The sequence below is a fragment of the Botryllus schlosseri genome, chromosome 15 (assembly GCF_051294905.1).
Source record: "Botryllus schlosseri isolate E-star chromosome 15, Bs_hap1, whole genome shotgun sequence".
In the NCBI taxonomy this organism is placed as follows: Eukaryota; Metazoa; Chordata; class Ascidiacea; order Stolidobranchia; family Styelidae; genus Botryllus; species Botryllus schlosseri.
Genome location: NC_137250.1, coordinates 10814001 through 10828644, shown reverse-complemented (window position 1 = coordinate 10828644; position 14644 = coordinate 10814001). Strand labels below are relative to the sequence as shown.

Sequence of the window (14644 nt, the reverse complement as noted above, 5' to 3'; positions counted from 1 at the left end):
GTTATACCACGGTATAAATCGGTTACAATGTTTTAATCCAAATTATACATGCAAATATAGGAACGTAGGACGGTGTGCATGTAGGCGCGTAAGATCCATGGCCTAGATAAAATTCCGAGTTAGGTTCTGTTTACGTGTGCCACCCTTTGGGTGTGAATACACAAAAAGAGTGTGGGCTAGTGATAAACAGCAACAAACTAACTTTTCATGAAAATCACATCACACTGTTTATGTAACAGAAGACTTCTATCATTTCAAAGCGAAATCTGCGTTCACGTCTTGAGAATCCGCGCCGTCGATTTGATATAGGAACAATGAACAAGTGCCGAAAATCTATTTCTACAAATATTGGTGATGGTGACTGTAATAATAATGCGTACCTCTTCCGATGACACCTCTGGGTATAATCCCATCACACATGGCTAAAATATCGAGAAACGGATTTTAATGGACATATAAGAGAGAGAGAGAGAGAGAGAGAGAGAGAGAGAGAGAGAGAGAGAGAGAGGGAGAGAGAGAGAGAGAGAGAGAGAGAGATAGAGAGAGAGAGAATCTTTATTCATATCCATAACAGCCATACACAACATCCACTTTTGCGAATTCAGTGGAGTCGACTTAATCCGGTATTGGAAGTTTTTAGAGTGATACAATATAGTTCACTATTATCACTGCGGGTATGTACACTGTACAGTTGCCAAATATCCATGTCAATGATTAGTTAGACCGAATATACGCTCTGATTTTGCGTTCTAATACGCGGAAGGCTGGTGATCCAATTCGTCTGAATAACACCCTGTACCTTTTCGCTCTTCGTTACCATAAAAGCAATTGCTATACAATATAGGGATCTTTAAAAATGACTTTTTTACTCAAATCGTACTGGCTACTTGATAAAATTGTTAGGTTACCAAATTTAAGCCTACACACCAAATTTGGTTCAATTCCAACCAGTAGCCGCATTGCTACATGAGAAGAAAATGTCTATTTATTATATAAAAATAAAAAAAATTGAAAATTTTCTGTTCACCCCATGAAAGTGTTAGGTTTTCTATAGAAACGATGTTCACCAAATTTAGTTCAATTCCAACCAGTGGAAGCGGAGTTATTGCCGTCGAAAAATTTGGATTTGAATAAAATAGTATTTACGGTAATATAAATAATAATTAAAGAATTGGTCTCCGTAAATACTATTTTATTCATAACCCATGCGAATGCGTCCAATCCCGTCCATATACTCAGCCATCGTCATGATTAAAAGTCGCCGTGTGTGAGTGTCACATGCTCACGCGTCGCCATTAACAAGTCGCCATGCGTAAATGTCACTTGCTTTTCTGTCGCATGCGTATTTGTTCACGGACCACAATGTCCACTTGTCCAGCCTCGTCATTTCTGTCTTGCAGCTCATGTTGAAGCTATTCTGTATATCACTGGCGAAAATTGATTTTTGGAAACAATGTTTTCCAAAACCCATACAAAATGTCTCTCAACTACTTAACAGCAATATGCTTGCATTAGTACTCATTAGGTTATGGGCAATTTGGCAATTGAAATGAGTTTACACAGTAGAATATTTAATCTCAGGCGGCCATTCTGTTTAAGTGAGTCCTGAAGTGTTAGCATAGTCATGAAGCGAAACTGCCTTGTGATTTCTATAATTAAAAAAATAATACAAAATTAGGGTCTCAACCATTTTGCAAATTTGGAGGTGTCGCGGACCCCCGGTTGAGAACCGCTGCACTCTTGTATGCTGATTTGTGATAAAAATAAAATCCGCCCCTGAAGACTCTACTTTATGTTGATTTTCAATATGATTTTGGTCATCTTTCGGTCTTGCCCCCCCCCCCCCCGAATTGAGAGGTGTGTGGTGTGCGGCATATTCACGGTCCCGTGCCGAATATTAGCACAAGGACACATGTTAATTTCCAGTGCTTGGTTTTGTGAAATCATATCACAGATTTTGATGCAGGGTTCCGTGAGCTCCAAAATTTGCTGCAATATAAGGAGTTCGTGATATATAGAGAAAAATTGAAAATATCGATGTACTCATAGAACAGAATAAAACAAGTCGTGCAATAAAAATACTAGGGGAAATTGAAATGACATCAACCTGACTAAATCAACGATTTCTTTTTTAACGCATCATGTTCCATACAACTGCGAAGCGTACAACTGTTTGTCTGCACCTTCTCTATGTTATACCTGTACTTGTACATTGTACTGTACATGTACAAGTATACATATCAGCGTATAGCATACCAACATTAGAAACGCTTTAATTTCGATGCTTGGGTCGAGAGCGAGATGTTCATAAAACTCACTTTTGGGCCGTGGTATAAAAAGTGTTAGAACCATTGAGTACGTCTACACGTTACACCTTATCACATAGGATTTGTCGATACTTTCGAACTAACTTTCAAGAAGACTAGGCAGAATTGATTCGCATTCCGATGGCGTCATGACTTTTCATTGTAAAAACTTTCGTTTCACTTTTTGCAAGAAACAGGGTTATAATATATCGTGTTTCAAACCAGTTGGCGTTCCATGAAAATAATATTGTGTGCCAGGGGTTGCCGACCCTTGTATTATACACGATATATGTGTATCAGCATTCAGTATAAATATCAGTGGTTCTTAACCTTTTCTTACCCGCGGAACATTTACGCTAATCAGCAGGCCTTCGCGGAACGCCAAATTTTCGAAGGAGTCATAGAAACAAAAATCTACCACAATGCACAGTGCACACACACGTCCAACTATCTGGTGTAAAATGACCATGACCATAGTAGTCGACAAACCCCATGAATACCACAAACAAACAAACACACATACATCTAACTACTAGAGGTGGTCAGTAACGAAGTACTTCTACTTTTTCGAAGTACTCAAGTAGTTTTCTTCTACTTCTGGTACTTACTCAAGTAGATCTGATTTTCGCTACTTCTACTACTTCGTAATATTTTGTGATCTACTTACTTACTTTTCGCTATTTTCAGTTTGTCAAGTAGAAGTAGTTCAATCTTCCAATCAGGAAGATAGCCTGAGAAATTTCGGGGCTGTTTTCACGGAGTATCAACATTTAATTTTCATAAACGTTGAGTAAACGAAGAATTTTCGTCGCGCTTCGCGTGCAGTGGATACGGAGTGACCAGTATGATTTCACGAAAGTATCGGTGAATATAATTTAGGTCGCGGGTTGGCGTGGTTCCGTTTCACCACATTGTCGTCCTTCGCCCATATGAAATAATTCATCACAGTATATATGGCTCATCATGACGTTTGAAACTGATGTTTCGCAATCTAGTATTTACTTGTCATATCGTAATCTAGCATGTCCAGGGCGTGTCCTAATCTGGAAAAGTGGACTCTGACTTGTTTTTAGTTTAAGAGCTGTTTTAGCATATCACCTTTGAAACTTTCTGGACTAAAGGCAGGGTTGTAACCAAGTCACAAGGCTCCAAGTCACAAGTCAATCTCACTTTTATACTTTTGACTCGAGTCAAGTCGAGTGATTTTCAATTCAGTACCGAGTCAAGTCCGAGTCCAAGTTACGGAGTAGAGTGTCGAGTCCGAGTCATAGTGTTTTGACTCGAGTTCGAGTCCAAGTTATTGTGTTGACTGCTCAGTTTCCAGTTAAAGTCTTGTTAAACCCACTTTTTATTACTCTGTTTGGTGATATCGAATGGTTCGCATTTATAATATGCTAATTTTCCTCACTTATAACAGTTTCTGGTAGCATTTTCAAGTATTAGTACTGATAGACAAAATAATTATAGTGTGATAACTTTACTATTCTTCGAAATTGCAATGAAATGCCTGTCTTGGTAGACCCAGTCTCGAGTCATATGACTTGGTCCGAGACTCGGACTCCGAGTCATGCGCAATGACTCGAGTACAAGTCGAGTCAATACACAAATTTACTCGAGTCGAATCATTTTTCATTTTTAAGAAAATGACTCGAGTCAAGTCGAGTCATCAAAAAATCGTGATTCGAGTCGAGTCATGACTCGAGTCATTGCAACCCTAACTAAAGGCATGAAATACATGTTCGACTTTTAGAAGTAGTGTTTACATTTTACTTTTAATTCCTAGTATCATATACTTTGAGTTATAATTAATATCAGTTCTTTTGTCTGGATAACATACATGTTGAAGTATAAAAGCAAGTGTAGTAATGCCTTTAACCCTTTTGAAATCTGGTCAGTTTTCGCGAAACTGACCATCACTTTTCAAATTCATACCGTGACCTCAGCAAGACTTAACTCTGGGCTGTTTCAGTTTAAAAGTGTGCGCACTATATCCCTCTACCGTTTCCGCCCTCGATCGACACCCTAAGAACATGTCTAGGGTTTTTTATAAGACTAAATAAACAAACTTTTTCTCTAAAAAATCTCTTTCTCGCTCCTATTTTTCAAGACCAGGAGAGCACCAGAGAGTCAAAAATGATGCACCGTTGCCAGGTTTCAAACAAGCCGTTAACCATTGCCGTAAACCGCACCGCTCGCCAGAGAGAGAGAGAGAGAGATATGATATTCTTTCTCGCCTGCACCATCGAGATGCTTTTGGCGACGGAGTTGCGCTACGGCCCCATGAGGTCATCTAGTCTGCGCCCCCGTTTTTTTTCTCCTCCATGCTATCCGTGATTGCTGAGCGCCTAGCAGGATAGCTGCGGATACCATTTTTCGAGTATTTGGTATGACCCGGCCGGGGATCGAACCCACGACCTACCGCTCGAGAAGCCGGACGCATAACCATTACACTATCTCGCTCGGTTAGTTTCCGCCCTCGATCGACACCCTAAGAACATGTCTAGGGTTTTTTATAAGACTAAATAAACAAACTTTTTCTCTAAAAAAATCTCTTTCTCGCTCCTATTTTTCAAGACCAGGAGAGCACCAGAGAGTCAAAAATGATGCATGAGTGCGTAGCCACCGTTGCCAGGTTTCAAACAAGCCGTCAACCATTGCCGTAAACCGCACCGCTCGCCAGAGAGAGAGAGAGAGAGAGATATGATATTCTTTCTCGCCTGCACCATCGAGATGCTTTTGGCGACGGAGTTGCGATACGGCCCCATGAGGTCATCTAGTCTACGCCCCCGTTTTTTTTTCTCCTCCATGCTATCCGTGATTGCTGAGCGCCTAGCAGGATAGCTGTGGATACCATTTTTCGAGTCTTTGGTATGACCCGGCCGGGGATCGAACCCACGACCTACCGCTCGAGAAGCCGGACGCATAACCTATCTCGCCAGTTATCGAAAATCAAAAATACATAAAAAATTTACATATGGGCGTGGTCAGTAAGTGGTCATAATGGTCAAATTCAAGATCAATTCCGAATTGGACCCCTACCGCCCAGTTAATGGCATGAAACAACGTGGTATAGTTTCTCTTGTCGTATCCAGCCATTTGCAGGCATAGTAAACCAGTTTATGACTCATATTCGGTCACGAACTTAACTATGTTCTTGAAAATCACCGAAGCATGACCACAATTACCAGATTCCTTCAGAATACTCCCAAGAACAAGTTTTGATGTTTGAAACGGTGAGAAATTACACAAAACACCGTACAAGTCGACTTCTAATGTTCTGGCAGAATGTCTGACTAGATTTCCCACTCGGAAAATAGCTGGAAATATTTGGTGATAACCACTTTTTTCTGCATGCGTATTTTCGGCCGAACTCCTTATGTAAGATCGTCGGTGCTCGAAAATTGTCATGCCTTATACCTTCGAATTAGGTATCATATAAATCAGAAGATTGCTAGCTTTCCCTACAAACAAAAATGAAGCCTATAGGACAAGGGTGGGCAATTATTTTTCCCCGCGGGCCAAATGAGAAGCAGAAATATGTTGGCGAGCCGAGTAAGAAATTTTAGAGTATCCACCGTATTGATTTTATTTCTAAATTGAAAGCAGTGAATTGCACGAATTGATGCTCAGTGGATGTGTTGATATTGGGAATGACAAAGTGACGGTTAATTACCCCAAAAATATTTATTTTCCGTCATATTTTGAAACAATGTTAAACATGATACATTTTGAACTCTCTTTAAACCCCTATCCGCGTTTTTCTATCAATAAATTAAAATGTATTTGGAATGGCCGAAACAACCCGTCTTCATCCCCCAAAACGTTGGTCTTGCCCCCCCCATAGAGTTCTAAACCAAGCACCTGGTGGCTTCGCCCCCAGACCAGCCGCCATCGAGATGCAGGATGCACGAGATGTCTTGTATACACTAATTTACAACGTTTATGCCCTAATCGCGCGAAGCGTGGAATTTTTTCACGATTCATTATTCAATCCGTCAATAATATAGGTAATTGCAAATGTATTGCTATATTTTTTAACCTCTCTCAGCCCACGTAGTGGCCTACTCAGTTTTACCGCTACTGTCTTGGAAATATTCCGGACGGCCCGTTGGTATAATTACTTCGTTCCATGTTATTTCGTGACCTCCCTTCTGTTATGTGAAAAGATATTGAAATCGCCAAAGCGTACCAAACTAAAAAGACGCACCCGATTCCCGATTGGTATTTCTTCACTGGCAAATATTGCCTATGGACAATTGGACTTCGTGGTTTTCAGTCAACATAAGGGCTGTTTTTTTTTGGTATTCATGGTGTTTGTCAACTACTATGGTTATTTACACCAAGCCGATATTCTTCTTATTTTCCGTAACTGCCAACTTATAGCACGGCCCACCTCTAGGCTTTTGTAAGACACCGCTGACGCGGATGAGGTGGCGAAGAGGAGCCTATAGGTACACCTCCCACACTTAGGTATCGTAATTCGGAAGTCGACCTCGGTCGGACTCGAACCCGCACCCATTGGTGTTACAGCCGCGGATTATACCACTGCGCTATCTCGCCACACATAAGTGCAGTCCTTTTCGGCCAAGGTTTTCTCGCTGTCGAGCTGTTTTCCCCTGACTTGGTTAATTTGATCAGCAGTTGCAATTGCAGTGCCTTCTCGGAATCCCGTGTTGTCCTAAAGTTCATTTATCTTGGTGCGTCGTGACGCGGTAATGGCTAACGCCGAAATGCCCATTTCTAAAAACCAATGATCTCTAAGTCGCGCGGAGCGCGAGAAAAATTTGAATGAAGTTGCATAAATTTTCAAAAAATACCCTATAATTTAAGTACATTCACGAAATTATTTTGAGCGCCCGTCGAGGTCGCCACCCAATTGGGGGGTTTGGGGTGCGGGAGTTACATTCCTGAGGATAATATACAGCTTATTGCCTTGGTAGCTGGTTTCCGAGAAGTGTGCTGTGCAGCTTGCCGAAATGGCCTTGTTGTTTAGCCAAGGTTGCAGTTAATAACCATCTTTGAATTTCAACTTTCGGCTTTCTTTTTTGACATCCTTTATGGGTGGTGATATATTCATATAAATCATGGGCACTGATTCACTTGTTTCACGAATATGGATTTGGAAACACATCACGTAACAATTTGAAACACAGATCGTGTAATGCGTAATGTGACAATCGCAACAAAGAAGGTTTGGTGACTTCTTGTGACTTTAATTCTAACGGCATAATTTGCTACATTGACTTTACTTTGAATCTGGATTAGGCATGTGACGTACGTATAGGCTGCGTAAGTGCGTAATCACGGTATGTTAATGAACAGGCTTGATAGTAAACGAATTTCCGGTTCAGTTTATACATCCTATGGTTTGATATTTCAAATTTCAAGCAACCTTTCGCGGGCCGCACAGAATCGCTCGGCGGGCCGCATTTGGCCCGCGGGCCGCACTTTGCCCAGGTCTGCTATAGGGCGTAGCCAAATAAAGATAGGGTCAGATGAAGTTGACCGATTCCGTATACGGAATCAGATTTTAAAAGGGTTAATTTCCGGAAAATATATAGAAAATTGGATACCTGTTGGCATGCATCAATATGAATCAAGCTCGTCACCTTTCGCATAGCTCAATTTGCACCATTTTACAATCCATGAGAACGAATTTGGATCGTTTTCACAACTACTTACTTACTTGAGTACTTTTAAAGTCAGTCAATTCTACTTCTACTTGTAGTTTTATGTTGCTTATGGAAGAAGTACTTCTACTCGTACTTGAGTAGTATTGTTCGTCGCTACTTCTACTTCTACTTGAGTAGCTTTCTTGACTACTTTGACCACCTCTGCTAACTACATATCTAATACATTAGTATGTATTACTGGTGTGGAAAATTAACTGTGTCAGAGCAATTGAAATATGATTTCCACACAAACATTATAATGAATGTTCATCCCAAATCTGCTGTTCACTTTCGAGATACCATTTCAGAAATGTGAGGCTTCACCTTGTAAAGTGTCATCGTCTTGTTCGGTCGAACAGCAAGCTTGATACCAATTGCTTGATTACAAATGAGCTTATACCTATATTGGATTTGGAATTGGAATTGGCATTTCAGAATAACTGGTTGCGATTTCGAAACCCATCCTCTCCTGCTCACGCCATTGCACACGACGTACCACCACAGCAGTCGCAGTTTGACTACTGATCGGGCGTAAATGTCTGCAACCAATGGTGGCCAAGACGAGGATATCGTCACCAATCATATATGTGAGTTGAATGTGTGTCTTCACCTCCAGAGAACCCCTTGTGGAAGCTCTGGCTCCCTCTCTCTCCTATCTTTTATGGTATAGTGCTATATCACGTGACTTATCGCTGGTATAGTCCATCGCGGAGCTCCGAGCCTAATCAAGACTTCTTTGCACGGAAGCGCTTTTATTTTAGCTGCACGCCGACGAAATAAGTATTCAAGCAAACTGCATAGTCAAAGGATAGCTTGAAAGAATGATAGATAGACAGCAACTACTAGACTTACGCAACTCGATGCCGTTTCTGAAAATAAGCAAAGAAACGTGGAAGCGTGTGAAGATCCTACACATCAACAGGATTCATCCAACCTCACGCGGAAGACGATCTGGACGTAAATCTCAGAAGACGACCTCGATGATAAGCTTGAACTGCCGCTCTATCAACAACAAGCTCACTTCGATTCACGAGCTTATCCTCTCTCAAGACACTGATATGTTGGCGTTGACTGAAACTTGGCTTGGATCTGCAACAGATAACCAATCAATACAGGAGCTGCTTCCACCGAATTTCGACGTCATTCATAAGCCTCGCCTAGGCCGACGTGGCGGAGGAGTAGCTCTAGTTTTCAAAGAGGCAACGCAGGCGAAAAGCATATCATGGAACGGATGTCCTATCACACAGTTCGAATTCCTCTCAACAAAAATCTCATTGTCCAGTTTCGTTCTCCACCTACATGTGATATATCGCCCGCCACCTTCCAAGACAAACGGGCTAAGCACCGCCAAGTTTTTCGAAGAGTGGGCTTCATACCTCGAAGCAATATTGCTCGACTCACACGAGGTTATGATTGTGGGTGATTTGAACTTTCACTTGGATGATGCTGAAAACAAGGATGCGTGTCAATTTAACCGTCAGCTAAATCTACATGGACTGGAACAACATGTCGCCGGGCCTACGCACAAATCGGGACACACTCTTGATGTGCTGATCACCCGCGAAGGATCAAAGATCTTGCATGACGCGCCAACTGTATTCGATGCGTGCGAAACTGACGCAAATGGCAACAGCTCGTGTGATCATTTCGCAGTGAAAGCTCTGCTGAACAGCAACAAACTGCAGCGAGACAGAAAAACGGTAACGTTTCGTAAGTTTTCGACTGCATCGATTGCAAATATCTCAAAAGACATCAGAGATAACGTCAAACTCCAATCTTACGACGACTTGAGTGAAGTCCTGCTTCGAAACTACAATCAGCAGCTTCGCCTGATAATTGATAAGCACTCTCCACCGATCACGAAATCAATTGTCTTGCGCTGCTCACCCTGGTTTAACAATGACATCAGGACCGCGAAAAGACTGCGGAGAAAACTTGAACGTCAGTGGAGAGCTTCTAAACTAGTCGTCCATAGACAGATGTACCAAGAACAATGCACTCGGGTGATCAGAATGATAGTCAAAGCAAAATCTAGCTACTACAACAACTTGATAATGGAATGCAAAGATAACAAGAAGAAACTTTTCAGCGTAACGAAAAACCTCCTCGCAGAATCGAGCTCAGTCAAACTACCATCGAATCATCCATCGTCACTAAGTCTGGCAAACTCATTTAACACGTTTTTCCGTGACAAGGTGGGCTCTATCAGACAATTTTTGCTTGCTCAGCAAGGCAACCGACACCGATCAGAAGGACAAACAAACGATGAAAATTTCAACGGTGCCGCTCTGGATAATCTATCGCCTACTAATGTTGATGAGATTAAAGAGCTCATATCTGGTACACGACCAAAGACATGCGATCTTGATCCTATACCAACTTGGATTCTCATGGAATGTTTCTCCGACTTGGCGATTCTGGTCGTCGAAATCATAAATCGGTCGCTGTTAGACGGCGTGGTACCGCAATGCTTTAAGCGAGCTGTGGTGACCCCACTCCTGAAGAAGAACACTCTTGACCACGATCTGATGCAAAACTATCGACCGATATCGCAGCTTCCGCATCTCTCAAAACTTCTGGAAAAGGTTGTCGCCAAACGCATTGTGGACCATGTGACCGAGTACGATCTTCACGACATGAATCAATCGGCATATCGTGCCGGCCACTCGACTAAAACAGCAACGTTACGCGTCCACAATGACATTGCTTCTGCCCTCGACAACGGAAACATGGTCGCTCTGATAATGCTGGATCTCTCCGCTGCCTTCGATGTAATCGACCACGTTCTATTGGTGGAACGGCTCCATCATGTATTCGGAATCTCCGGCGTGGCATTAGAATGGGTAAAATCCTATTTGAAAGATCGAATGCAGTGCGTATCTGTGGATGGTGTCCGTTCGTCAGAGATTCAAATCGAATCAGGCGTACCACAGGGTTCTGTTCTCGGCCCATTGCTCTACCTCATGTACACGAAGCCAGTTGGAGATATTTGCCGTCGCCATGGTTTCTTCCACCATTGCTACGCGGATGATACACAGGTCTACGGTCTTATGAAAAACAGCAATGATTGGGAGAGCGTGTCATCCAAGTTGCAGCGATGTCTTATTGATATTGAGCTCTGGATGACACAAAATCGTCTCAAGTTAAACAAAGAGAAAACTGAACTCATCATTTTTACGCTAACCAGACGCCCCATCGACCACAATCAATTCACCATCAGATTCGGACCAGACACCATCCAAGCCAAGACCTGTGTACGTAACCTAGGTATTCACTTTGACGGCATGCTCTCAATGGAAAAACATATCGACCATACATCAAAGATCTGTTTCATGTATATCCACAAGATCAGTCGAATCAGGAACTACCTATCTGAGGATGCATGCAAAGCCATAATACTGTCGCTGGTGATATCACGGCTTGACTATGGAAATGCTCTGCTTTACGGGGTAAACCAAAATTGCATCGACAAGCTACAAAAGATCCAAAACATCGCTGCTCGTTTGGTAACTAGGTCAAGGAAGCGTGATCACGTAACACCGATTCTTAGATCCCTTCATTGGTTACCCGTGAAATTTAGGTCTGAATACAAGCTTCTTCTGTACGTCTTCAAATGCATGGAGGGAAGTGCACCAACGTATCTTCGTGAGCTAGTGACAATGTATAATCCCGGAAGAGCGCTACGTTCTCAGTCGCAAAAGCTCTTGTCCGTTCCAAGAGTCAGAACATCGACCTACGGCGAGAGAACCTTTTCTTCCTCGGCCGCCATTCTGTGGAACAATCTTCCAATTTCTATCAGACTATGTGACTCGCTATATGTTTTCAAACGCAAAATCATTCCGCCCTACAACTATGCACTTCGTCTTTTATACATATCCTTTACTTTTATATTTTATTGCCTTTTATGTACAGCGCCCTAGTGTAGTAATGATATATTGTTATATTCGGCGCTCTATAAATTATTATGTTATTATTATTATTATTATTATAGCACATAGTGCATAAACTGCATATCGTATTATTGACTCAGATTGAAGAGACTCGCATGTACGCTATACTTACTATTCGAATTACTATCCATCGTACGATATATCTGGAAAAGGCAATTGTTGTCGTCTATTGAACTGCCAGTCAAGAACTACGCAGGACGCTACTGCCAAGTGCCAGTTAAGTTAAGTATGTACTGTAAGCTGCTATCCGCGATGCCCAAAAGACGCGCTGAATTGAATCGCTTATCTCATGAGCGACCAAACTGGGTGAATCGCATTCACGATTACAACGTGCGGCTATTTCGACCGGAATCTCACCGCATCATTTCCGCTTCGCGCCCGCGTCTTGCGCATCGAAAATCTACGAACCCGGTTGGCCTTTAATGCCATATCGCGATTATATATGGCCAATATATTGGCGGGGTTATCGATACATGAAATGAAAATACAACTGAATAGTATATTCATATTGAAATGAACCCGAATATTTTCGGCTGACACTCGTCAGGGGTAATCGTCAGCAACTAGTATAGAATTCAAAAGAACAGCGTATATCAACAATCCTAACACAAAATATGACGTCACCAGTACGTAATGTCGAATACTAGAGCGTTTAATGTACTATTTTTAGATGATACACGAACTCTTTTTGTTGACACAGCCTTGGCTGGTGTATTTTGATAAAAGTCGACTCCAAGGCACACAAATGAAAGTGTGAGCGACCCTTTCCGAGTATGCGAAATCTGTCGTCTCGAAAAATTTTCACACAGGCGGGATTATCCAACAAGTGTTTGCCAATTGCAGAATTTATGGCCTTTGATTGTTCCGTATCAATCTTGAGCGGATGAGTTAAGAGTGAGCTTTTCGCTTTTCAGTTGTATATTGAAGTTCTGTAGCTCCAAGAAGCTGTTGAAATGAGCATAGTGTGGAGTTTTGGCTCCCTCTCTCTCCTATCTGCTATGGTATAATGCTATATCACGTGACCTATCGCTGGCATATCACCTAGCGCATATCGTACAATTGACTCAGATACGAGACTCATGTACGCCGAAACTAACTATCATCATCATCATTGGTTTATTAGCAATTTTATCAGTTCAATACACCACAAAAATGCGATACAATGAAAAGAAAGGAAGATGTCGAAGCGACTAGGAGTTGTCTATGGAATCGGACACCCACCTTGGCCTAGGCGATGTAAAGAGGACGCATGCACACTGAATGAAAGTAAAGAAGATAGTATAGAAAAAGAAGCGACAAGAAATAGGGCGGCATGTCTTGGGAAGCGAGATCGATAGACTGCTTGAACTATCCGAATTACTATCCACCCGTACAATATATCTGGAAAAGGCAATATTGTCGTGTATTGAACTGCTATATAGTCAAAAACTACACAGATCACAGGACGTTCGTGTCAGCTACTGACCGGGTCAGGTCAAAGACTCGAAAACTGGTATCCGCGGCTATCCTGCTAGGCGTTCAGCAATCACGGATAGCATGGAGGAGAAAAAAAAAACGGGGGTGCAGACTAGATGATCTTACTATAAAGGCCGTATCGCATCTCCGCCGTTAAAGCATCTCGATGGTGCAGGCGAAAAAGAATACCATATCTCTCTCTCTCTCTCTCTCTCTACTGCGGAGTGCCAGTTAAGTATAAACTCTAAGCTGATATCCGTATACCACGGACTTGCCGTATACTATCGCAGACTAACGGACGGCTATACCTGTCGCAATAGACTTCTGTAAATATTTCGGCAATTTAGCGGTTTTCCCCACACGGCTTTGTAAATAACTTTCGTTCTTTCGAATAACATGACGACCTGACTTTCCCGTTCGGGCCATTAGCGGCACATGTGTCCGTCACTATCGCCCCTAATGGATGCCGGATGGTTGGGCATTGATTTATCCCTCAGAGGATCAACTTTAATGTGTTTTATTATTCCCCTTTTTATTCATGCATGGTATCTTGCCTGGCGACCATAACTACTACCCTTTGTCGGCAATCCCACGTCATTAATCTGATTTGGTATCGGGCTTCTTGGTTATGACTAGAACCAAACACGGCTCTGTTCACGCCTATTTCTTAAGTCACAGATCTTACTGGTAACGAATTCTCACAACTCCGGCATAAAATTCGCATACTATAAATTCATTATGTCTTGTTTACCCTAATATCACTCCGAAAATAATTCCCCCGTAATTGTCGATTAACGAGTCGGCTAATTCGACTTTTGTAACTCCAAACAATGATGCATCATATATATCAGGGGTTCTCAACCTGGGGCGCGCGGGAGGCTCTCAGGGGGGGGCGCGAGAAATTTTTGTCAATTTTGTAAATATCTGTATAAATTGGGACTAAACATGTGTTTCACAACCATTCTGAAGAGACGATTATTGAAGATTAAACTTAATTCGTATTCTAGAAAGCTTGCCAAACTCAAACTCCAGCAGTCGCGCTCAACGGAGTATAGGCTGACTTCAACTTCATTTGAGCAAATTTTTGATATTCTTTGATTTAGAGAAATTCCTACGTGTAAGTCATTACTTTATAGCTTTGGCAGTAGCCTAAATCTCTGTGCGCTAGGTAGCTGTTGTTGATAGCTGGCAAATTGTACTGCCTAAGACAGACTTAGATGCAACATAAGTTGCCCGGTTTCGCCCTCAATTTGGCTATAAA

At 42.0% G+C, this 14644-nt stretch overlaps 1 protein-coding gene across 1 annotated transcript; it reads left to right on the top strand.

Annotated features, from left to right (window-relative positions):
• The first annotated feature begins 8948 nt into the window (after window positions 1-8948).
• LOC145457550 (uncharacterized) lies at window positions 8949-11972 on the top strand. The gene has a single exon (XM_080335768.1). The coding sequence runs from the start codon at window positions 8959-8961 to the stop codon at window positions 11896-11898; it is 2940 nt and encodes a 979-aa protein (XP_080191894.1). The 5' UTR covers window positions 8949-8958; the 3' UTR covers window positions 11899-11972.
• Window positions 11973-14644: the final 2672 nt, after the last annotated feature.

Bases quoted from the DNA above. Each gene is read 5' to 3' on its own strand.
- LOC145457550 (XM_080335768.1), top strand. From the start codon at position 8,959: ATGATAAGCTTGAACTGCCGCTCTATCAACAACAAGCTCACTTCGATT.